This window comes from Rhincodon typus, chromosome 13 (assembly GCF_021869965.1).
Source record: "Rhincodon typus isolate 14 chromosome 13, sRhiTyp1.1, whole genome shotgun sequence".
Lineage (NCBI taxonomy): Eukaryota > Metazoa > Chordata > Chondrichthyes > Orectolobiformes > Rhincodontidae > Rhincodon > Rhincodon typus.
The window spans coordinates 22,427,692-22,452,871 of NC_063344.1; the positions used below are offsets into that span (position 1 = coordinate 22,427,692).

The 25,180-nt window shown below is 42.1% G+C and overlaps 1 protein-coding gene across 2 annotated transcripts in view; it reads left to right on the forward strand.

Annotated features, from left to right (window-relative positions):
• The first annotated feature begins 5,753 nt into the window (after positions 1-5,753).
• Positions 5,754-25,180, forward strand: part of LOC109933261 (myoneurin) — a 41,553-nt gene continuing 22,126 nt past the window's right edge. Inside the window, exons 1-4 of one of the 2 annotated variants that reach the window (XM_020532235.2) lie at positions 5,754-5,862; positions 7,704-8,003; positions 11,205-12,073; positions 21,033-21,192. In XM_020532235.2, the coding sequence (XP_020387824.1) occupies positions 7,735-8,003; positions 11,205-12,073; positions 21,033-21,192 (1,298 nt within the window). In that variant the 5' untranslated portion in view covers positions 5,754-5,862; positions 7,704-7,734. The remainder of the gene's footprint in view (positions 5,863-7,703; positions 8,004-11,204; positions 12,074-21,032; positions 21,193-25,180) is intronic. The other variant, XM_048604162.1, reaches the window with a different exon arrangement.

The following is a 25,180-nucleotide window of genomic DNA, read 5'->3' on the forward strand; positions in this document are numbered from 1 at the left end:
ACCAACTGTCGATGACAAGACATTTTGTCTGCCACTAACGATGTTCTTGGCTCCCAAATAGCTGAATGAACAAGATAGCCAGAACCCTTTGGACCGCTGAGAGACAAGTGCTTTCTTTCTTTCTCTAGTAAGAAATTTGTAGACCCTTAAGTAAATCAGTTTGTTTCTCTTACCTGGTGTTGTGAGCTACTGCTTTTAGCTAATAAATCAGACATATTACATGTTGTGAACTAATTACTCTGTACATCCTGCAAGCAAGTGAAACTACCTGCAGAGAGATCATTGAGCTGCAAGTCCTGGTAAACAAAAGGGATCATCTCAGTGAGCCCTGTGGACATGGACCGTTGAACTGCTTTCCCAGTTTTTCCCTCCACCCAAAGCACCTGTGTTTCTTTTTGTACCTGTCTGTATGCATGTGTAAGGGGAGTTTTATAACAGGGTTAGAGTTTTAACTCGTAGAGTTATATGTTGATGTTTTATAGTTGTTGAGCTGTAGCTAGAACATATTTATTTGTAATAAGGTTATTCTTGTGAAGCACAGAAACCTGATCAATGTTTTGTAAACCTGGGTCTAAAAGACATACTTTGAATAATTTGATAAAATCTTTAATTTTTGTGACAACTCCATGAGTAGCAGAGCTTGATTTCCAGTCTACTACCCCAGTGAGACATGACATCGCTCCTTCCTAAACACAGAATATCTTTGAATATTCAGTTCCCAGTCCCGGTCACCAAGCTACCATGTGTCTCTATTGGCAATAATATTTTAACCTTTAGATTATCTATGTAGTTGCAAATGCTTCATGCATTCAGGTATATCCTCAACTTTGTCTCTTTTTACATCATTGAGGTGTATTCAATGCACAATTAATTCCTCAAATGTTTATTTCTCCCTCACAACGTTTCAACTTCATGTTACCAGATTAATTCCCTTCCAATGTGGTTTACCCCCAGCTTCCTATGCCCTAACAAGCTAATCCAAGCCTGACAGCACTCACAAATCCCCCTACGAGTCTCAGGGAATCAGTCTCAGTCCTGCTAAAATGTATTCCATCCAGCTTATACAGGTCCCTCCTTCCCCAGAACCAATCCAAATGCCTCAAAAATCTGATGCCCTCCCTCTTATAACAGTTCTCCAGCCACATGTTCAATTGATCAATTCTCCGATTCTTATGCACACAAGCACATGGCACTGGGAACAATCCTGAGATTTTTCTCGAGATCCTACCTTTTAATTTCTTCTCTGACATCCTTGACTCTGGCACCAGAAAGGCAACATACCATCCTGGAGTCATGGTTGATGCCGCAGAATACCTATCTGATACCTTGACTATGTAATCCCCATCATTGTTGCCCCTTCATTCTTCTTTCTCCCCCACTGTACAGATGAGATGACCTTGGGGGGCCATGGACAGGGGCTGCATTCCCCCGAGGAACCATCACCTTCACTTGTTTACAAAATGGAAAACAGATTGGCAAGCACTACTTCCTGTTTTACTATGTCTGCCTGGCTGTTACCCATTCCATCTCTGCTTGTATATTTCTCAGCTGCGGTGTGACCGCCTCCCTATATATAACATCGGCCTCATGGATTGACTCCAGCTACTGTAAAGTTCTAAAAGCTGGCGCTCAAGCTTGTGCAGCTGGTGACACTTCCTGCAGATGTGTTTCTCTGGGAGACACAGTACATGCATGTCTTCACACATAACACTTCTCACCAATGACCTGCCATCCCATCACTCTGAAAACTATTTTTCATCCTTAGAATAAATATAAGCTAACTATAAAATCATACTGGTAACAACAATACTTACATTCCCTTTGTTTTCCTTCAGTTTTACTTAACTAATTTTTAGATTTGGACTTGAATTAATTTTACCTCCCTTTTTCAAATGTTCCTAGCTGAAATGTATTTGGATTCAGTCCTGACAATAACTTCTCACCAACCAATAACCTTATAGATTTCCTGAAAAGTCACTCTTGGAATTTTTCACTCAGCCTCCATTACACTGTGTTCACGATGAAGCCACTCTTTGCCCTCCGTAGGGTTAATCTTTCTGCCCGCACTCTTGGCACTGTGTTCAGAATGCACTATATCCTTTCATTTTGTAAGCTTACGTTGCACCCTCTAATTAGTTTAAAGCCTTCTTTAAGTCCTAGTTGTTCACTTCATTGGGACACTGGTCCCAGCACAGGTTAAGTGAAGCCCTTCCAAATGGAAAACCTCCTGACTACCCTAGCAGTCATGCCAGTGCTCCATGAACTGAAACCATTCCTCCCCCACCAATCTTTAAGCCACATATATACCCCCTTGACTTTATTGCCTCTATGCTAGTTTTCCCATGGCACAGGTAGTAATCCTAAGGTTATTGCTTTTGAGGTTCTACTTCTAGTTTTCTTTCTAACTGTTCAAAATCTTCTAGCAGCACCCCTTTTACTGTCTGATCAATCTTGTTAGGATCAATGTAAACTACAGCAACAAGATCCTCCCCTCCTTCTCTGCAGAGAAATCCATTTGTTTCCTCCATTCCTGAAGACTGTGTGTGTTTAAGTGGGTATTTCGTAGTCATTTCGCGGCATAAGCTTAATATTCACAATTGATGACTGTGTACAACCAATGATTATATCTATATTGATTAATTTTTTTGTTTTGATAGTAAAACAATAATTGTTTATTAATAATTCACAATTGTTCTCAAACACTAGATCTCTTTGTCACGGCCATCGGAAATCAACATTCCTTTAAAACTGAGTTTTTCTAGTATTTCTTTTACAGTTTGAGATCTCATGTAACTGTTACAGTAACTATCAGGGTGGCATGGTGGCTCAGTGGTTAGCACTGCTGCCTCACAGCGCCAGGGACCTGGGGTCAATTCCAGCCTTGGGCGACTGTCTGTGTGGAGTTTGCACATTCTCCCTGTGTCTGCGTGGGTTTCCTCCCGCAGTGCAAAGATGTGCAGGTTAGGTGGATTGGCCATGCTAAACTGCCCATAGTGGTCAAGGATGTGGAGATTAGAGGGATGGGTCTGGGTGGGATGCTCTGAGGGTCGGTGTGGACTTGTTGGGCCGAAGGGCCTGTTTCCACACCGTAGGTGTCTATGATCTACTTACCTTTCCCAAACAAAAACAGTTGCTAATAAACAACACAAAAAGAAGGTGACAAAAATGGCCACCATAAACTAGCATATCATTATTTGGCACCATACATAGCCCATTATCAATGCTGTGTTTGGGGAAAATAAAAGTTGTGTTCCCAAAAAGCATGAAAACTAATCTTCAAATGAAGGTGAGCAAGGGACAACGTTACTTCTAATGTCATGAGCGGTTGTTTCCTGCCCATTGATTAAAAGGATTCCAAAAAAGTGATTGACAAAGCGTAGATTGCCACTCCTGAAAAGTGTCTCAATATGCTCAAAAGCAAAGGACAGTGCTTGTCAGGTGGAGGTGCTCAGCAGACAGCTTTCTCCTTCAGATGGAAAATGGAAGAGGAGAGAAGGGCTAAGACCTAAGAAAGAGCACCCTATCACTTTGGCTTCAGATAATACTGCCTTCACAATTTTAATGAGACTGACAAACACCAAGATTCTTTGCCCTCTGGTATCAATGAACCATCCTCAATTGTCTTGGGTTGTATACCTATTGCCTTAACGATAGTATCATATCTAGACTTTCGCTTAAGAAACGAATAAACTATCTGAAAATTCCTTAGGAATAATCAACTGCCTATATGAGATAATCCTGGTCACAAAGCCCCCAAATTCAAACACAACGTACTCCTCAACATCTGATCATCCAGTTATGCCGTCTTCTTCCTAGGTGGTTTGAAAATATTTAGGTCAGTTTTTCCTGGATATATCCTAGAAATTCCTTCACGTCTTAATCATTTTACTCTAAATGACTCATCCAATATCAATTGGGCTAAAGTCCTCCCGATAGCTCTTGTGAGTTTTCTTTACAGATTTTCTCCTCTCCTTCACTACTTGGAGAACCATCGCGTATATCCAATTGCCAGATCAAACTCTTTTATTTCTCAACTCTAAGCAAATAGATTCTGACTTTGTCTTTTCTTTCAAATACTATGTTTTTCCTGATCAGTTACTGCTACTCCATCCCACTTTTTTCTCCTTCTATATTTTTTCTGAATACATTATATTCTTGAACATTTCCACTAAGGGAATGAGAGGTGAGCTTTCAGGAGTGAAATTAGCTACAATTTCATCACACGTTGGATTGTAAAAATTTGGAACATTGGCTCTCCAGATTTAAGCGTCTTCCTCCTGTCCTCATGTTCCCATGTGTCTTAATAACAGGAATATTTGAAAAATTTTCCATTTTTGATAGATGCCAGTGTTGTTACAATTTGGGTAGGGGCACAGTTTTGTCTGCAGCATGAGTCTTCAGTTCTACAGCTGGGAAGCTGTTGGAGCTGATAATGTTTCCTTCTTTGAGTGTTTTTGGCAGTTTGAGGCTCAGACAGGAATTATGTGCATTGCCTGAAGACTGTCATTGTAAAGCAGTAGACATATGAGGTGTTTCTGGGGTTTTTCCAGGTAGAGTTGCAGATGTTTGGGGGTGACTGGCAGAGTTTGGGGGTGAATGGGGAAATGTTTGGGGTATGAGAGTAAGCTAGTTAGTAATACAAAAAATGCAAGAATTGTTTCAGTTATCTGAGGGATAAGAGAGGCAATGTGGGCACTTGATTGCTGGAAATAACACTGGAGAAGTAGTAACAGGGAACAAAGAAATAGCAGAGGAACTGAATAGATATTTGTATCAGTTTTCACAGTGGAAAATACCAGAACTACACTAGAGTTGGGGACAATGGTGAGCGTAGTGGCCACCACTAATGAGAAGTTGTTGTGGAAATTGAAAGGTTTGGAGGTGGATAAATCACCCAGACCAGATGGACTACATCCCAGAGTTCTGAAGAAGATTGTAACGGCATTGGTGGTGATCTCAAATAACTCGAGCTAGGGTGGGTCCCAGAGGACTGGAAAGTGGCTAACGTTACACCCCTGTTTAAGAAAGGAGGGAGTCCATTATTAAGAGTCCATTATTAAAGATGAGATTGCAGAATACTTGGATGTGCACGGTAAAATAGGGCAGAATCAGCACAGCTTCATCAAGGGGAGGTCACACCTGATAAATCTATTAAAATGCTTTGAGGAAGGAATGAGCAAATTGGATAAGGAGACGGGGGGTGAATGGGGTAATGTTTGAGGGTTGGGGTATGTTTAGGAGTAAATTGGAGAGCGTGTGCGAGTGAATAGTGTTTCGCAGTGAACAGGGTAGTGTTTGAGGGACAGCAGTGTTTTGGGGTGAATGAGGGGTATTTGGTGAATGGAGGATTGCTTGGGGGTGAATGTGGGGTTGTTTGAGGGATGGGTGTGTTTGGGTTTGAATGGAGGAAGTATTTGGGGAATGCGAAAGGTGTTTGAGGGTGAATGTGGGGTTGTTTGAGAGGCGTAGGTGATGGAGGGACGGAGGAATGGAGGATTGTTTGAGGGATGAAGGTGTTCAGAGAATGGGTAGCGCTTGCAGATGAATGTCGGAGTGTGGATGGGGCTGGGGGCGAAAGATTCGGGAGGTTGTTCAGAGACATGGGGAGGGGCTTTGGAGAAGTGGTGAACGTGGCGGGTAGGAGTTATTTCAAAGCATCCTAACTCAAACAAACCACTTCGCGACTGCGAGCAAATGACGCTGAAACTCACTTAACTCGGTAAACAGCTGGTTATTCTGGTTAAGGCGGTCACCGGGGTAATGAGCCGTGGGAAGAGGTTCCGGGTTATGACCCGGAAGGCACGTGACCGGATGTGACGGCACTGGGATGGCGGCCGAGCGATTGGGAGAGAAAATTAACAGGTAAAAATACTAATACATCAGAGAGGATGGAAGAGGTAGAAGGGAAGAGGGGATAAGAGGAGCAAGGTGGAGAGAGAGAGATGGACAGACAGGGGGAAGGCGAGAGAGAGAAGATTACGGAGATGGTAAAAATAGGACTGAGTCAGCACGGGGAGGGATGCCTGACAAATCAGTTAGAACTCTTCGAGAAGGTAATGAGCAAGTTAGACTAGGGAGAGCCGGTGGGCGTGATCTATTTGGATTTCCAGAAGGTCTTTGACAAGCTGCTGCACAGGAGGCTGCTAACTAAGGTAAGAGCCAATGGTGTTAGTGGGCATGGTACTAGTATCAATAGAGGATTGGCTGACTGTTAGATGACAGAGTGTGGGGATAAAGGGGGTCTTTTTCAGGAATGATAACCAGGTAACTCATGGAGTTCCGCAGGACCCAGTGTTGGGACCATAACTATTTACATTATACATTAAAGATCCAGACAAAAGAATTGAGGGTGTTGTTGCCAAGTTTGTAGATGACACACAAAGCCAGGTGGAGGGACAGGTAGTGCTGAGAAAGTGGGAGGCTGCAGAGGAATTGGACATGTCAGGCAAGTGGGCAAAGAAGTGGCAGATGGAATTCAATATGTGAAGCTGTGAGCTTGTGCACTTTGGTAGAAAGATCAGAGGTGCAGACTATTTTCTAAATGTGGAGAGGCTTTGAAAATCTGAAGCACAAAAGGATTTGGGAGTCCTAGTTCAGGATTCTCTTAAGGTTAATGTGCAAGTTGAGCTGGCAGTTAGGAAAGCAAATGCATTTAATTTGAGAGGGCTGGAATACAAGATCATGGATGTATTGCTGAGGCTGTATAAGGCTGTGGTCAGATTGCATTTGGAATATTGTGAGCAATTTTGGCCCTGTCTGCAAGGAAGGATGTGCTGGCCTTGGAGGAGGTTTACAAGAATGATCCTGGGATGAAGGGCTTGTCATATAAGGAGCGTTGAGGACTCTGGGTCTGTAGTCAATCGAGTTTTGAAAGATGAGGGAGGATCTGATTGAAACTTTCAGAATATTGAGAAGCCTGGATAGAGGGGACACGAAGAAGGAGATAGCAAGAACTGCAGATGTTGAAGAGCATGGTATCGCAGTGGTTAGCACTGCTTCTTCACAGCACCAGCGACCCAGGTTCAGTTCCGTCCTTGGGCAATTGTCTGTGTGGACTTTGCACATGTAGACGTGAAGATGATGCTTCCACTAGTAGGAGAGACTAGGACACAAAGGCACAGCCTCTAAGTGAAGGGACAACCCTATGAACTAAGATGAAGAATTTTTTCAGCCAGAGGGTGGTGAATCTGTGGAACTCATTGCTGCAGAGGTCTGTGGAGCCAAGTCATTGGGTGTATGTAAGGCAGAGATAAATTGGTTCTTGGTTAGTCAGGGGATCAAGGGTTACAGGGAAAAGGCAGGAGAGTGGGATTGGAAAACATATCACCCATGATCGAATGGCAGAGCAGACTTGATAGTGAAATGGCCCAATTCTGCTCCTATATTTTATGGTCTCATGAAGAGGGAGAAAGATAGAGGGGGGTGGGAGGGAGGTAGAGAGAGACAGAGACACGGTGTGGGGAGGTGGTGAGAGGAGAGTGAGACAGCAATGGAGGAGGGAAGAGAATGGCTCACGGGGAGGTGGAGGGGGAGAGAAATGGGGAGTTGAGGGGAGAGGGTCACAGATGATGGAAGAAGAGAGTTGGGGAAAGTGTAAGGGCTTGGTGATTGAACTGTCAGCTGGATCTCACTGAGTCTGATTACTGTTACTTTAAGATGACCTTTGATTTCCTTCACTAATGTGTTATTGCAATGATTTGCAGCTGAGAGCTGACCAACACCTTCGGCCACAGAATGCAGCAGGTTCATCACTGCAAGCAACTCCTTGACCAGCTCCAACAGCAGCGCCTCGATGGCTTTTTGTGTGATTGTACTGTTGTCATTGGCCAGTTGCAGTTTCGAGCCCACCGAAATGTTTTAGCTGCGTTCAGTGACTATTTCCGATCTGTTTACGGGCTCAGTCTGGATAATAATGTTGTGTTCCTTGATCACAACCATGTCAGCTCTGATGGGTTTCAAAAAATCCTGGATTTTGTATACACTGGAAACATTAATATTGATGGGTGAGAACTTGTCTTTCTGTTAAATTGTTAGCTGTAGGCAGATTTATTCACTCAGTTTCAGACTAACAGTGATGGAATGCAAGTTACTACCTGCCACTTCAGCACTGCACTCTTTAGTAACCAACTGCCCCTTCCCAGACCCATTTCACCCCACTTTCAGGAACAATTTTGCCTCCCTCCAACCCATTCCTTCACCCCAGTCTGACCCAGTTCACTACTATTCCAGTCCCAAGAGTCTAATAGAAAGAGGATCTCACTTCCATGTTTTGTTCACCTGCTTCTTCTAGAAAACAAAGCAAAGCGAAGGTCAGTTACATGACAAAATTTGACATCAGTCTCCAGTTAACATCCAAACAGGTCTTTAAAAGATCAAGGCATATCCAAGTCTGGTGAAGAGAGTGTGGGATGTGGTTTCCCATCTTGGCTGTGGGGTGATTATTCCTGGAGATCTGGAGAAATTGTTGGAATGTTGAACCTGAAGATTTTCAATTGGTTAAATGAGCCAGGACATTCCAGACTTAATTGTTGGTCTGCTATTTCAACTAATAGCTCCCTGAATGATGTTTGGTCTTCATACCCACATGAAGACAGCTGGTGAGTGTTCATTCATCAGTTTAGAAACAGGAGATCATTTCTCTGCTTGAGCCTATACTTCATGTTTGGCTGATCTGTGACCTGACTCCATGCACCGGTATTTGTTGCATCCTTAATATCTTGCCTTAAAATTTTAAATGAGATTGACAAGCTTAGCAATTGATCTAAGCATCAGTTGCTGTTTATGTAAAAGAGCTCAACTATCACTGCTGTGTCTCCTCTCATGCAGCCAGTTGCTTAATTAGATCAGTAATTTGCCCTCAATTCCATTAACTTCAGCTTTAGCTGACAGACTCTGACGAAGATATCTTCTAGAAGTCCATTTAAGTAACTTCGGTAGACATTTCCCTATCTAATATGTTAGCCAGCGTTTTATAAACATTCAGTCATATTCTCGGGTAACATCTACTGTTTACATAGCCGCACTGGCCATTCTTCATAGGAGCAGAAGTAATCATTCGGTCCACCGAGACTGCTCCAACATTCGTGAGACTATGGCTAATCTGATGACCGTTAACTCTACTTTTCTGCCTTACCCCCATAACTGTATGTCTGCCTGAGTGCTCAGGTTTCCTCCCACTGTCCAGAGATGTGCAGGGTTACAGGGATAGGGTGGGGGGGTGTTCTTCAGAGGGTCAGTGTGGACTCGATGGGCCAAATGGCCTGCTTCCCTCCTGTAGGGATTCTATGCTAACCCTTGATTTCCTTAATGGTTAAAGCTTGTGTATCTCAGCCTCTACAGTAAAGAATTTCACAGATTCACTACTTTCTGAGAGAAAAAAAAATCTTTATCAATGAGTTATGTGGGTGACCCTGACTGTGAGGTTACATCCTTTGGTCGTAGACTTTTGCACAAGGGGAAACAACCTCACAACATCTAGCCTGTCAAACCCCCTAACAATGTTGTATGTTTCAACAAGATCTGTTCTCATTCATCTAAATAAACACCAAATAAGTACAAATCCAACTTGCTCATCCTCTCATAAGAAAATGCTTTCATACCTAGGATCAAGCTAGTAAACCTTTGGACTGCCTCCACTGCCAATATATCTTGCTTTAGGTACGGGACCAAAACTGTTCTCTCTATTGCAGCTGTGGTCTGATTATTGCCTTGTATAATTTTAACAAAACCTGTCTCCCCATTTTTATATTCCATATCCATTGAAATACAAGCCAACATTGTATTGGCTTTTCCTATTACTAGCTAAACTTGGACATTAGCTTTTTATGATTCATGCACCCAATTCACTCTTTTGTGTAATAATAAGAACTGCAGATGCTCGAGTCGATTTAACAGTGTGGAGCTGGAGGAACACAGCAGGCCAGGCAGCATCAGAGGAGCAGGAAAGTTGACGTTTCGGCTCAGGACCCTTAAAAATGTATAAGTCTTTTTGTGTTGTAGTTTCTGTAGTCTTTCCCCATTTAATTATATTCAGCTCTTTATTTTTCTTGTCAAAGTGCATAACCTCGCATTTTCCCATTTTGTGTTCCATCTGCCAAATTTTTGCCCACCCACTTAACTTGCCTATGTTCCTCTGACTCTTTGTGTTACTCTTACATTTTGCCTTACCTAATTTTGCCCCATCTGCAAACTTGGCGATAGTACATTACTTCCCTCATCCTAGTTAGTAATATTAATGGCACTGGTTCAGCTGAGCATTTTCAGATGTTAGTTATGGACTTCAGCAGTTTTGCAACAATAGATGTTGGGCCAATGAAATACAGGTCCCTGGATTCCCTCTATCACCTTTAATAAAAAGCAGAGTGAAATGGACAATTTTCCATTTGAGGGAAATTTTGAAGTTTATAGAGTATTTGCAATCTTCTCACTATTTTTGTTAAAAACCAAAAGTAGGAAGTCATCTAGTCCAGAATTTGTCATTCGTTTGTTCTGTTATTTTCTTTATAACTGCTATTTTGGTTTCATGAATTTTGGTCAATCCTTAAGCCTAATTCAACATTAGCCCTCTTAGAATATCAAGCAAGCTGATCTTTTCCTCTGCTGTAAATACTGATGTACCATTTATTTATTTGCATTGATGTTGAGTTATAAAGGCATTGCCACTGACCACAACCTTATCCTAATATTAGCTGAAACATTTGTGTGTTGATTTTGGTATGTATTGAGCGTTATATATGGAATCCATCAATTTCCCAGAAAGTGCCTAGTATCATTTTTTTGATGATCCCATATGCTGCATTCAACCGTCTGAATGTGCTCTGTGTCTGGTATGATTGCTGGAAATTTTCCATGGGATTTACTTTCAGCAGGGTTAAAATTTGTATTTGTGCCAAGGCCATCATTTTGAAAGGCAGTTTAGATGGAATTCGTTTAATGGTTTTTGCCTTGTTACTGCAAATTGAAACACTTTTTGCAAGAACAGGATATTATCTGTTCTCACTGTTCTTTGATATTTCTGGTTTCCGTCTATTGCTTTTTGTCAAGCCAGTTGGAAAGGCTAAAACCACTTAACAACAGCAGTGACTGAATTGGATGTTCTAGATTAAAGATTTTCCTGAGTAGACAATGTCAGGCCCCCTGTATTTGGGTGCATGAGATAGTCATTGTAACTATTGCTGTCATAACCTGATCTGTTATGTCCACAGATGTAATGTTGCTGCAATAGAGGCTGCTGCTGGTTACCTGCAGATGGAAGATGTGGTGAAAATATGTAAAGCAAAAATGGAATCACCTGTAATTAATTTGAACACTGTCCCGAAAGCAGCATCTGAAATACAGGGGAACACAGAGCTGAGTAGCTGCTTCACCACTTCAGAGACAGAGAACGACATTGTTCAGGAAGGACCTGGAAGAATGGTCACCTGTGAAGAAAAGTTGCTTAATACTCCAGATGTTGGCCTTCATCTCAAATCGGAAAAACTGCAAACGCAGCCAGCAAACATAAACGTCGTGTCAAGAACCAGAGGTCAGAAACCAAAGGCTGACCACAACTCTATGCTGCCAGTGAGAGGTATCAGTCCCAACAACGTGCTCAAGTGTACTAAGATTAAACGAAAGAGTGGCTGCACTGTGAGAAGGATGGAGAGGAGAATATGCAGTGAGAGTACAGCACAGTTAGACACAGTCAGCACTGACCTCCAGCCTAACAAAGACTCTCAGTCAGCTTTATTCAATAACTATAAAACTTCTTTGGCTGAGAACAAGATTGTTCAGAAAACAAATGGGAAACAGAGACGGAGATGCTCTCAGCAGCAAGAATCTGTAGCAGAACGGTGCAAATCAAAGCTGATAACTGGAGGAAGTGGTGTAAGACTGGTGGAGCCAGGAAATACTGACATGAAGCAGCTGAAGATGAAGCCAATTTGTAACATTTGTGGCAAAGTATTCTCAGAGGCTAGCAGCCTGCGCCGACACATGAGAATTCACAAAGGACTGAAACCTTATGTCTGCCAGCTTTGTGCAAAGGCTTTCACACAGTGTAACCAGCTAAAAACACACATCAGGACCCACACAGGTATCTGCAAATACAGCAACCGAATGAGACTAATCCTAATTTATTGTCCATGTTATCACTGGGATTATGGTGAAAGTGTAATGGTGGATGGTGAAAGATGTTATACTGTCTAAATTTTGAACAGAGGAGCAGCCACCTGAATAGGGATAATTGCATTACTCTCACTATATAATGGTGGGATCCAGTACATGCCTGTCACTGTATGATAGGTACAGTACTGTTTGGGTCAGGCCTGTCACTGCAATAATACTTAGGTACCTTACTAGTGGGGGAAGTGCTGTTGTCATAATACTGGAATACAGCATCAGTGGGGACAGGTCTGTCAGTTTATAACTACACTACAGTACAGTATTGGTGGGGACAGGTCTGTCACTGTGTTACACTGGGGTACAGTACTGATCAGGTGTGCCTCGAATGCAGAATGATGTCAAAAAGATAATGTTAAGCACTCTCTCTGCCTGAATGTACACAGCATTTGTGGCAAGCTAAATGATTTAAATGCAAAAATAGAGGTAAATTGTTATGACACAATTGCCATTACATAACCATGACTGGTGACCAGAACTGGTAACTGAATATTCCAGGGCATTCCACATTTAGGAAGGACAGACAAGACTGGAAAGCAGGTAGAGTTGCACGGGATGATAAGGGATGGCATCAGTGCATTAGTAATAGGATCTCACATTAGAAAAACAATGAATGCAATTTTTTAGATAGAGCTAAGAAACAGTGAGGGGCAGCAGATATTGGAGTTATTTATTGGCTACCAAACATAGCGTTAATTTGGGGTGTGATATAAATCAGGAGGTGAGAGAGAAGCTTGTAGCATGACCTTAGGGAAGACTTCAATCTGATATAGATTGGGTAAACCATATGAGCTGTAAAGGATGAAGTTATGAACTGACTTAAGGATGGCTTTCTAAAGCAGCATGTTGAGCCAACTGGAGAACTGGCTATTTTAGATCTGGTATTAGGTAATGAGAAATAAGTACTGTACTGAGAAGTTAAATAAGAACAAAGAACAAAGAAAATTACAGTACAGGAACAGGCCCTTCAGCCCTCCAAGCCTGCACCAACATGCTGCCCATCACCACTAAAACCCCCTACCTTCCGGGGACCGTATCCCTCTATTCCCATCCTATTCATATATTTGTCAAGACGCCCTTTAAAAGTCCGTATAGTATCTCCTTCCACTACCTCTCCTGGCAGCGAGTTCCAGGCACCCACCACCCTCTGTGTTTAAAAAAAACTTGCCTTGTACATCACCTTTAAACCTTGCCCCTCGCACTTTAAACCCATGGCCCCTAGTAACTGACTCTTCCACCCTGGGAAAAAGCTTCTGATTGTCCAGTCTATCCATGCCCTTCATAATCTTGTAGAACTCTATCAGGTCCCCCCTCAACTTCCGTCGTTCCAGTGAGAACCACCCAAGTTTCTCCAACCTCTCCTCATAGCAAATGCCCTCCATACTAGGCAACATCCTGGTAAATCTTTTCTGTACCCTCTCCAAAGCCACCACACCTTTCTGGTAGTGTGGCGACCAGAATTGAACACAATATTCCAAATGCGGCCTAACAAGGTTCTATAAAGCTGCAACCTTACCTGCCAATTTTTAAACTCAATGCTCTGGCCGATGAAGGCAAGCATGCCATATGTCTTGTTGACTATCTTTTCCACCTGCGTTGCCACTTTCAGTGACCTATGTACCTGTACACCCAGATCCCTCTGCCTATCAGTACTCTTAAGCGTTCTGCCATTTATGTCTATTTTCCATCTGGATTAGACCTTCCAAAATGCATTACCTCACATTTTTCCAGATTAACCTCCATCTGCCATCTCATTAAACAAAGGAACAATATTGGCTATTCTCCACTCCTCTGGGACCTCCCCTGAGGCCAGTGAGGATACAAAGAGTTCCCTCAAGGCCCCAGCAATTTCCTCCCTTACCTCTCTCAGTATTCTGGGGTATATCCCATCAGGCCCTGGGGACTTGCTACCTTAATGTTTTCAAGACCCCCAATACCTCCTCCCTTTTGATCTCAACATGACCCAAACTATCTACACACCCTTCCCCAGACTCATCATCCACCAAGTCCTCCTCTATGATGAATACTGACGCAAAGTACTCATTTAATACCTTGCCCATTTCCTCTGGCTCCACACATAAATTCCCTTCCCTGTCCTTGAGTGGGCCAACCCTCTGCCTGGCTACCCTCTTACTCTTTAAATATGTGTAAAAAGCCTTGGGATTTTCCTTAATCCTGTTGGCCAATGACTTTTCATGACTCCGTCTAGCCATCCTGACTCACTGCTTAAGTTTCTTTCAACTTTCCTTGTATTCCACCCTTGCTTCATGTATTCCCAGCCTCCTAGCCTTGATAAATGCTTCCTTTTTATTTTTGATTAGGCTCACAATATCTCTCATTATCCAAGGTTCCCTAAACTTGCCATACTTATCCTTCATCCTTAAAGGAGTGTGTGAGTTCTGAGCAACTTACACTTGAAAGCCTCCCACATACCATATGTTGATTTGCCCTCAAACATCTGCCTCCAATCTACATTCTTCTATATTAATGGTACTGGAAGTTGATAAATCTTCATCCCAGAGTGGTGAAGGAGGTGGCCATAGAGAATGTTGGTGCATTGGTAATCACCGAACAAAATTCGATAGATGTGAGGATGATTCCTGCAGATTGTAAGTAAGCAGATGTCATCACGCTATTTGAGAAGGGAGTGATAGAGAAAACAGGAAACTACGAACCTCTTAGCTATACGTTAGTAGCAGAGAACATGTTAGAATCTTTTATTAAGGATGTGATGATTGACTTTCAATGTCCCAGACATGAACATCACCATTCCTATATATGTCCTACCCCAGTGGCAGACAGACCCAGCAAAGGTGGTAGCATAGTGGTATACAATTGGGAGGGATTTGCCTGGCAGTCCTCAACATTGACTCAGGACCCCACGAAGTGGAATGGCATCGAGTGAAACGTATGCAAGGGAACCTACTGGTTACCGCATGCCGTCCCTGCCGAAAAGAAGTTAATGAATCACTACTGCTGTATGTTGAATGTCACTTAACGGAAACACTGAGGGTGCGCAAGGTTCTCTTGGTGGGAATTTCAGTGCCCCCTACCAGGAATGGCTGGCTGGGCAGCAATGCTACCGATCAGGCTGGTTGAATCTTAAAGGATATTACAACTAAGCTGGGCCTGCAGCAAATAGTGAAGGAACTAACGAAAGAGAAACATACTCAACCTCATCTTCACTAATCTGCCTGCTGCAGATGCATTTGTCCATGATAGTATCAGTAAGAGTGATTATTGTGCAGTCCTTAAGAAGGTGAAGTCCCTCCTTCACATTGAAAATATTTTACTTTGTGTTGTGTGGCATTATCACTGTGTTAAATCGGACGGATTTTGAACCAGACGGCCATCCAGAGGGTGCTATGGGATGGCGGCGGCAGTGGCAGCAGCAGCAGACTTGTACTCCAATATAATCTACAACCTCATGGTCCAGCTTATTCCCTGCTCTGCCATTACCATTAAGCCAGGGGATCAACCGTGGCTCAGTGAAGAGTGCAGGAGGGCATGCCAGGAGCAGCACCAGGCATAACCTAAGAAAGAGGTGTCAACCTGGTGAAGCTACAAAACAAGACAACCTGCAAGCCAAACAGCATAAGCAGCAAGTGGTAGACAGCTAAACGATTCCACAGTCAGTGGATGGATCAAATCTAAGCTCTGCAGTCCTGCCACATCCAGTCATCGGTTGTGCTGGACAATTGAGTCAGTGAAGTGGAAGCTCCAGAAACATCCAAATCCTCGATATTGGAGGAGCCCAGCACATCAATGCAGCCAATAAAGCTGAAGCATTTACAACAATCTTCAGCCAGAAGAGCCAAGTGAATGATCCATCTCGACCTCCTCCAGAGGTCCTCACCATATGGGGTGCCAGTCTTCAGTCAATCTTTCCTCTGATTAGAGATCTGGCACAATGGAAGATGGCTGTGGCTGTTTGAGGTCAGTCATCTCGGCTCCAGGATAACTCTAGGAGTTCTTAGGGCAGTATCCCATATCCAGCTATATCTAGCTGCTTCATCAATGACCGTCCTTCCGTCATAAGGCCAGAAGCGGAGATGCTTGCTGACTAGTGCACAATGTTCAGCACCATTGGTCACTTCTCAGATTCTGAAGTAGTCCAAGTCCAAATACAGCAACACCTGGATAATATACAAGTCTGGTTGACAGGCTGCAAGTAACATTCGTTCTTCACAAATGCTAGGCAATGACTACCCCCAACAAGAGGGGATCTAACCACTGTCCCTTGACATTCAGTGGGTGTTACCATAACTTCATCTCCCATTATCAACATCCTGGAGGTTACCATTGACCCAAAAATTGAACTGAACTGGACCAGTCACATAAAAACAATGCCAACAAAAGTAGGTCAGAGGCTCAGAATCTTTCAGTGAGTAACTTGCTCCTGATTCCCCAAAGCTTGACTACCATCAACAAGGTACAAGTCAGGAGTATGATGGAATACTCTCCACTGAGCTCAGCTCCAGAAACATGCTAGAAGCGTCACAATATCCAGGACAAAACAGCCCACTTAACATATAGAACATAGAATAGTACAGCAGTACACGCCCTTCGGCCCATGATGATCCTAAGGTCTATCTAACCTACACCCCTACCTTATACTGTCATCCATATGCCGATCTAATAGCTGCTTAAATGCCCCTAATGAGGCTGACTAAACTACCCTCTCCGGCAATGCATTCCATGCCCCGACCACTCTCTGAGTAAAGAACCTACCTCTGACGTCTTCCCTGTATCTACCTCCACTCACTTTAAAACTATGCCCCCTCGTAATCGCTACCTCCACCCCAGGAAAAAGACTCTGACTGTCTACTTTGTCTATACCTGTGATCATTTTGTACACCTCTATCAAGTCACCTCTCATCCTTCATCGTTCTAAAGAGAAAAGCCCTAGCTCTCTCAACCTTTCTTCATAAGACCTTCCCTCCATTCCAGGCAACATCCTGGTAAATCTCCTCTGCACCTTTTCCAACGCTTCCACATCTTTCCTGTAATGAGGCGACCAGAACTGGACACAATACTCCAGATGTGGCCGAACCAGGCTTTTGTATAGCTGGAGCATAACTTCACGGCTCTTGAACTCAATCCCTCTATTAATGAAAGCTAACACACCATACGCCTTTTTAACAACTCTATCCACCTGGGTGGCAGCTTTCAGGGAACTGTGGACATGAACCCTAAGATCCCTCTGCTCCTCTATGCTGCCAAGAATCTTTCCGTTAACCCTGTATTCTGCTTTCAAGTTTTTCTTTCCAAAATGAATCACCTTCCGAAATGAACCACTTGGCACCACATCCGCAACCATTCACTCCCTCCATCACTGTGGAGCAGATGTGTATACCATCTACAAGATGCACTGCAGAAATTCACCAAGGCTCCTTAAACATCAGCTTCCACAACCATGACCGCTAACATGTCGAAGGTCAAGGGCAACAGATACATGGGAACACCACCTATTCCCCTTCAAACCAATCACAATCCTGGCTTGGGAATATATCGCTGTTCCTTTTGTGACACTGGATCAAACTTGTGGCACTCCCTCCCTAACAGCATTGTAGGTGTACTTATATCAAAGGGACTACAGCAGTTTTAAAAAGGCAGCTCACCACACCTTCTCAAGTTTTAGCCAGCAGTGCCAACATTCCCATGACTGGATTTTTAAAAAAAGGACAAAGGACATCACTGTAGGAATTCTTTCGGGTAAGTCACCAAGACTCCTCTGACAGCACTTTTTAGACCCATGATATCTACCATCTAGAAGGTTGACAAGCGATGTGTGTGAACAGCACCAACCTGAAGTTTCTGTTCTGAAAAGGTGTGAAAAATTTATAGAGGCTGCAGAAAAGATTTGAGAATAGTTCTGGGGCACAGACCTTCAATTAATGGATAGATTTGAGAAGTTGGAACTGTTCTTTCAGAAGGGAAGGCTGAGAGGAGGTCTGCACAAAGTAGATAGGGAGTAACCTCACGTTGGTAGTATGCTTGAGGTTGAGGAGACACAGATTTAAGCAACTAACTCAAGAGGTAATGGCAACATGAGAAAATTTGTTTTCCGCAGTGTGTAGTTTTGAATCTGGAATGCACTGTCTGAGCGTGTGTTACAGAAAGGTTCAGTTGAGGCAGTTAAGCAGAATTTGAATTATTGTTTTGAAAAGGAAGAGTATGCAGAGAAATCACAGAATGTTACTTGATAAATCACTACTTCAGACAGCCAGCACAGATGCAGGGCTGAATGGCCTCCTCCTCCTCCTGTGCTATAACCATTTTCTGATTCTCTGATTCCTTTGCAAACTTTTAATTCTTTTAAGTGTGGTCACTGGAACTGCATACACTAACTGTGTTCTACCCTATACAAAACGTTATAAAGGTTCAGCTTAACTCTACAAATTCACTGAATTGTTTTAGGAGAAATTTTTTTGGGAGATTATGGTAAGCCCTTTTGCTATCTCTACCCCCAGTTCCTTTAATCTGGGGTGCAAGATATCTGGACCAAGTAACTTATCTGCTATAGGCATGACTGATCTCTCTACTAAGTTGTCCCTATTTGCCTGTTAGGGTACAAACTATCTTACATGTACCATTTTTGTTCATGATGTTATTTTCTCAGCATCCTCTTAGCAAACACGGGTTAAAAGTACTCATTTAGTATTCCAGCATTGCCGTGTATCTCAGAGCATATGTTATCTTGTTTATCTGGAAGATAATCCACTCCATGTCTTACCACCCACTTGCTATTCCTGGGTTCATTTTTATGTTGGCTGCTGTTCCAATCTCATATTCTGTCTTTGCCAGTCTCTCAATTAGTTGATGGAAACCAAAAGGAAAGTATTTGGCCTCCTACTCGCTTGAAAATTCAGCACCATGCATCAGGCATTTTTTTTTTGTTGTTGTTGTTATTGTCATTGCTGTTTCTTCATATTCTCTATCTCCCTCATCATATGAGCAGTTCTAGTTTTGGGTTCCCTGCCTTTCACTCCTGTCAGTTGTACTTAGCTTGTAACTGAAACGTCTCTTCTTTAAATGCTATCTATTGTTTAATTACAGTTTTTCCTATCAGTTTCTGGTCTGCCTGTCTTTCAGTGAATTCCGTTGATATCCTCATGAGGAAGAAATTAATTACAATAAGATTGAAATGGGTTGTCATATTGTGGATCAAGAGCACAATATTTTCATAAAAATAATTTTCCAATCATGAATCAAATATATAAAGCTGAAAGATAAATCTGAAGGTTGTTGGAAGCAGAAGAGAATTTCAAAGATCCACAACCCTCTGAGTGAAGGAATTTTTCCTTACCCCGGTCCTAAATGGCTTACCTTTCATCCTGAGATTATGTCCCCAGCTTTTGATTTACCACTAGGGAAATGCCTTCTCTGTGTCCACCCTATGGCACCCTGTAAGAATGTTGTAAGTTTCAATGTGGTCATCCCTCATTCTTTAAAACTCTGGAGAATGCAGAACCAGTCTCCTAATTCTGTCCTCAGAAGACACACCTGCCATTCCTAGGCATCAATCTGGCGTACCTCCTCTATGGCAAGAATGTGCTTGTTTCGATAAGGGGACAGGAGCTATGCACAGTACTCCAGGTGCAATGTTGCCAAAGCTTTATACAACTGTAGTGAGACATTCTTGCTCCTGCAGTCAAATTCCCTTATGATGAATGCCAACATACTGTTTGCCTTGCTAATTGTTATGACACACCTCCAGCACAGTGGGACTTGTTGAAACTTCCTTGTAGATATTTTTAATCAACCTGTTCAGATATATTATGACCCAGGTGGAACATAAGGGACTTGAACCCATGCCTTTTGACTCAGAAGTAGGAACACTACCACTGCCACCCAAGACTCTCCCCTGAAGGCTCCTTGTATCCTCCTGTCAACTTGCATTCCCACTCAGATTGATGCTATCTGCAAATTTTAAAATGTTACAATTGCTTCCCACTTCTGTATCATTTGTATAGATAGTGAACAGTTGTGCCCTAGCATTGACTCTTATGGTATCCCACTGCTAAGAGCCTGCTGTCCTGAGAATGATCCATTTACTCCTCTGACTGTTAAACAGTTCTCAGTTCATAGTATATTTTGCCAACCCATGTGTTCGGATTTGTATTTGATGGGACCTTAACAAAAAGCTTCTGAAAATCAAAATGCACCACATCCATTTGTTCTGTTGTTAATGTTACATAATCCTCAAAATACACGCAAGTTTATCAAGCATATTTTTGCTTTCATAAATCCATGTTGCCTCTGCCCAACTTTACTGTTCTTTCCTTAATATCCAGTTATTAAATCCTTTATAATAGACTCTAACATTTTCCCTACTATTGGAGCCATGCTAACAGGTATGTAGATCTCCATTCTTCCTCCCTTCTTAAACAGTGGGTTTACATTTGCTGCTTTCACATCTGCTACCTTTCCAGAATCTATAGAATTTTGAAAGATAACTTCAAATACATCCACTATCTATTAGTCCATCTCCTTTAATCTATTAAACATCAGCCAACACCACCTGATAACTGATCTGTCCCTCACCATTTATCCTCTTTAGCCATGCCCATTAAATTATTGCAGCCCTGCCCTCTGAAATTGTCTGTTGAGTTTCCACAGCCATATACCTTACATCCTGGCTTTCAAAACCTTCAGCTTAAGCTTTGCCTTCAATTCCCCAACTTTAGCCACTGTATTTTTCCATGCTGTGTATGTTCACTGCATCCTTTCATTCTAAAGTGCTGGAGCAACCAAAATCTCTTGGATAAAGACAGATCCTCTCTTTTTCTAATTTCAGTTAGACATTCTGAGTTACAGTTGCACTTTCAGTCTTTTGCTGCAAGCTGATGTACTGCTGTAACCTGTTGCAGGTGAGAAGCCCTATCAGTGTGACATGTGCGATAAAAGCTTTGCCCAGAAATGTCAGCTAGTCTTCCACAATCGCATGCACCATGGTGAGGAGAAGCCATATGCTTGTGACGTCTGCAGCCTTCAGTTTGCAACTTCCAGTAACCTGAAAATTCATGCCAGGTAACGTACAAACCACACATTGTGTCAAGTCCGTCCTTGAGCACATTCCATCACTGTCCTCCATTGAGTAAGATTTGCTATTTTACAACCAGTAAGCTGTTTCTGTTCACCTGAACAACTTACTTTCCTTTATTAAAGTATGTCTGAGATTTTTGCTTGTTTCATTCATTTATTTGTAGACATCACTGGCTAGACCAGAATTTTGTGTCCATTCCATTTTTTTTAAATTCAAAAATAGGATGTGGTTACCACTGGCTAGACCACAATTTGTTGTCCATCACCAATTTTTTAAAAAGTTCATACATGGGATGCAGGTATCACTGGCCAGGCCAGCGTTTATTGCTCATCTCTAATTACCCTGAAGAAATTGGTGGTGAGTTTCCTTCTTGAATCTCTGCAGTCCACGTTGTGTAGTACATTACCCAACAACAAAAGAATATCAAATATAGTTCTATATCAGGGTGGTGTGTAGTTTGAAGGGAATTTAGAGGTGCTGGTGTTAGCATGCATCTGCTGTCCTTGTCCTTCTCGGAAGGTACTGTTGAAGCATCTTTAGTGAGATACTATGGTGACCGTGTAGATGGTGCACACTGCTACCACTGTGCAACACTGCTGAAGAGACAGTATGTTGTAGGTGGTACATGGGGTGCCAATCAAGACTTGGTGAATTGCTGCAGGGATAAGCTGCCTTTCTACTTATTATTGTTATTATTATTATTACTGATTTGAATCACATCATCTAGCTTTCCATCCTCTCTCCTCAACACAAAATAAATCCACTTATTCAATTGCAATTGGTAGCTGACTGGCAATGATCTCTTACTGACCTTTTACATAAAATCAACTTCCTGCAATTAGATCATCTTAAGGGGCCAGCTAAAAATTCCCAAATGTTCATCTCCTTTAAATTGTTGTTGGGTATTTTTGATTATTATTATTTAGATTATTAAACTTTAAATCCACAAGAGAAAGAGTGAGTTAAGAGTAGAAGATCTGCTGTTTGAGAGAAGTCTCTTATTCCCACAACATGATATTCCTATGTAACTTTGTGTATTCACGTAGATATGCTGTAAACCTAATTTAGGCCTTATTATATTTCATCTTCCTCTGACACTACCTAATAGTTCACTATTTCTTATTCTAATGCGCTTTGTTTCCCATAATCCCTTGTGCGTATTGTTTCCCACAATCCTTTGTGCATATTGTTTCCTCTTTCAAATGCGACATCTTGGTTCCCAACCCTGCTAAGTTAGTTTAAATCCTTCCAAAGGTAGGAGGAAACATGCCCATGAGGACAGAGTTTATACTTCTGTTTAAATGTAGTCTGTTCATGTGTATATATTAGTCCCAAATCTTTTAGACTATGTACTAAAGAATTTTATTTTGCATCATTTCTCCAACAACCCATTCATCTGCTTTATCTTCCTATTTGTGTATGTGCTAGTGCTTTAGTTCCTAAAATCTGCCCTTATAAAATTATTTTTGTTTGAGTGTTGCTCACATGTATTTGTTGCCCATTCCAAAGCAGCTTTGAGAAGTTTGTGTGTTCTTGAGACATTGTAATCCTTATGGTGTAGGTACATTCACAGTGCTGTTAGAGAGCAAACTCCAGGATAATGACGCAGTGATAGAGAAATGACCATAGTTTGTTTTTGTGATATTTGAGGAATAGTTATTGACCAGGGCACTGGAAAGAACTTCTCTGATCCTGTTCAGAATGATTTCTTTAATTGTCGGGTGTGGGTGTCTTTGGACAAGCCACCAGTTATTGCCTATCCCTAGTTGTCCTGAAGAAGGTGGTGGTGAGCTGTCTTCTTGAACCTTTGCTCACCCATGTTTTTGGCAAGGGAGTTGTAGAATTTTGACCCAGCAACATTGAACGAATGACAATAAATATTCAAGCCAGGATGGCGTGACTTGGAGGAGAGCTTTGCAGAGGTGATTTTCCCATGAATCTGCTTCCCTTTCTTTACCCTCTATACGGAAGTGGTTGTGTGTTTGAAAAGTACGGTTGGAGGAGCCTTGCTGAGTTATTACATTGTATTTTGTAGTGGTGCACACTGCTGAAACTGAATATCGGTGACGGAGTGAGTCGATATTTGTGAATGTGGTGCCAATCAAATGAGCTGCTTTGTCCTGAAGCAGCTTTTTATGTGTTGTTGGAGCTGCACTCATCCAAGCAAGCATGCAGTATTCCATCACACTCTGTACTTAGCCTTGTAAATGGTGGACGGGCTTTTGGGAGTCAGGAGGTGAGTTACTCATAGAATTCCTAGCATCTGATCTCTTGTAGGTCCAGTTCAGTTTCTGATTTGTTCAATTTCTGTAATTGAATTCTGTAATGCTGTGCAATCTTCTTACATCCAGTTGAACAGGCTTGTAGAGCCGAAGTTTAATGTCTCACTTGAGGTAGTACCTCCTGCACAGTGCAGTGCATCGTCTGCACAAGAGCATGAGCCTTCTCTTAAGTCTAGGAGTCTTGAGTTGGGGAGTCTAGAACTAGGGGACACAGACTCAGGATACAGGTTAGACCATTTCGGACTGAGGTGAGGAGCAATTTCTTCACTCAAAGGGTAGTGAAGTTGTAGAATTCTCTATCACAGAAAGCTCTGGAGATCAAGTCAATGAATATATTCAAAAGAGAGATAAATGTTAAGGTTTTAAAGGCATCAAGGGGATGGGGACAAAGTGCTAATATGGCTTTGAGAGAGAAGATCAGCCATGATTATGTTGAATGGCAGAACAGGGCTGAAGGGCCAAATAGCCTTCAGCATTTAATTTCTATGATGACCTACTGCAGTTCCTGTGTGAGAGATGTGGCCTCACCAATACCTGTATAACTGAAGCATAATGTGTTCAATTCTTGTATCAAAGGGTTGCGCCCGTTACCCTTCTTGGTTGCATGCTGTACCTACATACTAACTTTTCAAGCACCTTAACGTCTATAACTCTTGCTACCCAAGAGTTCTGCAGTCATTTTTGTTTAATAAAACTCTGCTTTTCGTTCTTCCTGCTAAAGAAAGCAACTCCCATGGTTTCCCAAATATACTCCAAACAGGTGATCAACTAAACTATGGTGCAGAATTAGGATGAGATGCACAACTCAGCAGTATTGTTAAACCCTGTTGATCAAGAGCTCAAGGTATAATGGGGTGACTTTCTCTCAGTTTCTTCAGTTTGCCCTCTGCGTTAAAGAATTCCGCAGATTCACTACTGTCTTGAGAGAAGTAATTACTTGTCATCCTCACCACTTACCTTCCCACCCAGCTGCAGAACAATGGAAGACATTCAGTTTGGGTAGCAGGTCAGTAAAACATATATTCACTATTGAATTAACAATTCAGCTTTCAGAGGTTGAGGAGATCAGAGATATTGATTCCTGGAGCTTTCTGTGATTCTCATGAAATATTTTCTTCAGTTGCTTTGGTTTTCTTTAAGGATTGTACTGTTACTCAGAGGGATAGATAGGCTTGCAAGGAAGCAGTGCTCACCACAATTGAACAACTGTCGCATCAACAGCAAAACAGGAAGCAATCTGCAGATTGTGACTTAGCAAATTTCAGCTCCAGACCCCTTCCAAATCTCAGTTTGTCTGTCTGGAAACTAAAGTCATTCAACAGTTTTTTATTTTTCTTTTAAGTGTTTCTCACAAAATCTTTTAGCTTTTTTGTAAACAAGCAGTCCCAAGTTTTCTGATATGTTAGACTGTTAGACCATTAGACACAGGAGCAGAATTTGCTTGTAATTAAATGATATTATGGCTCATCTGTTAATGATGCTGGAAAATGGCGACTTTGTACACTTTTTACTGTATTCCTATATCCCTGTACTTGAGTACACATGACAATAAAATCTAATTCTAATTCTAATCCTCACCGCTACTTCCCTGCCTTATCCCTTGATTGTCTTACTGATTAAAAGTGTACCTATTTCAGCCTTCAATATATTTGAATATAATGAATTTAACCATCCAGTCTGTACATCTCTC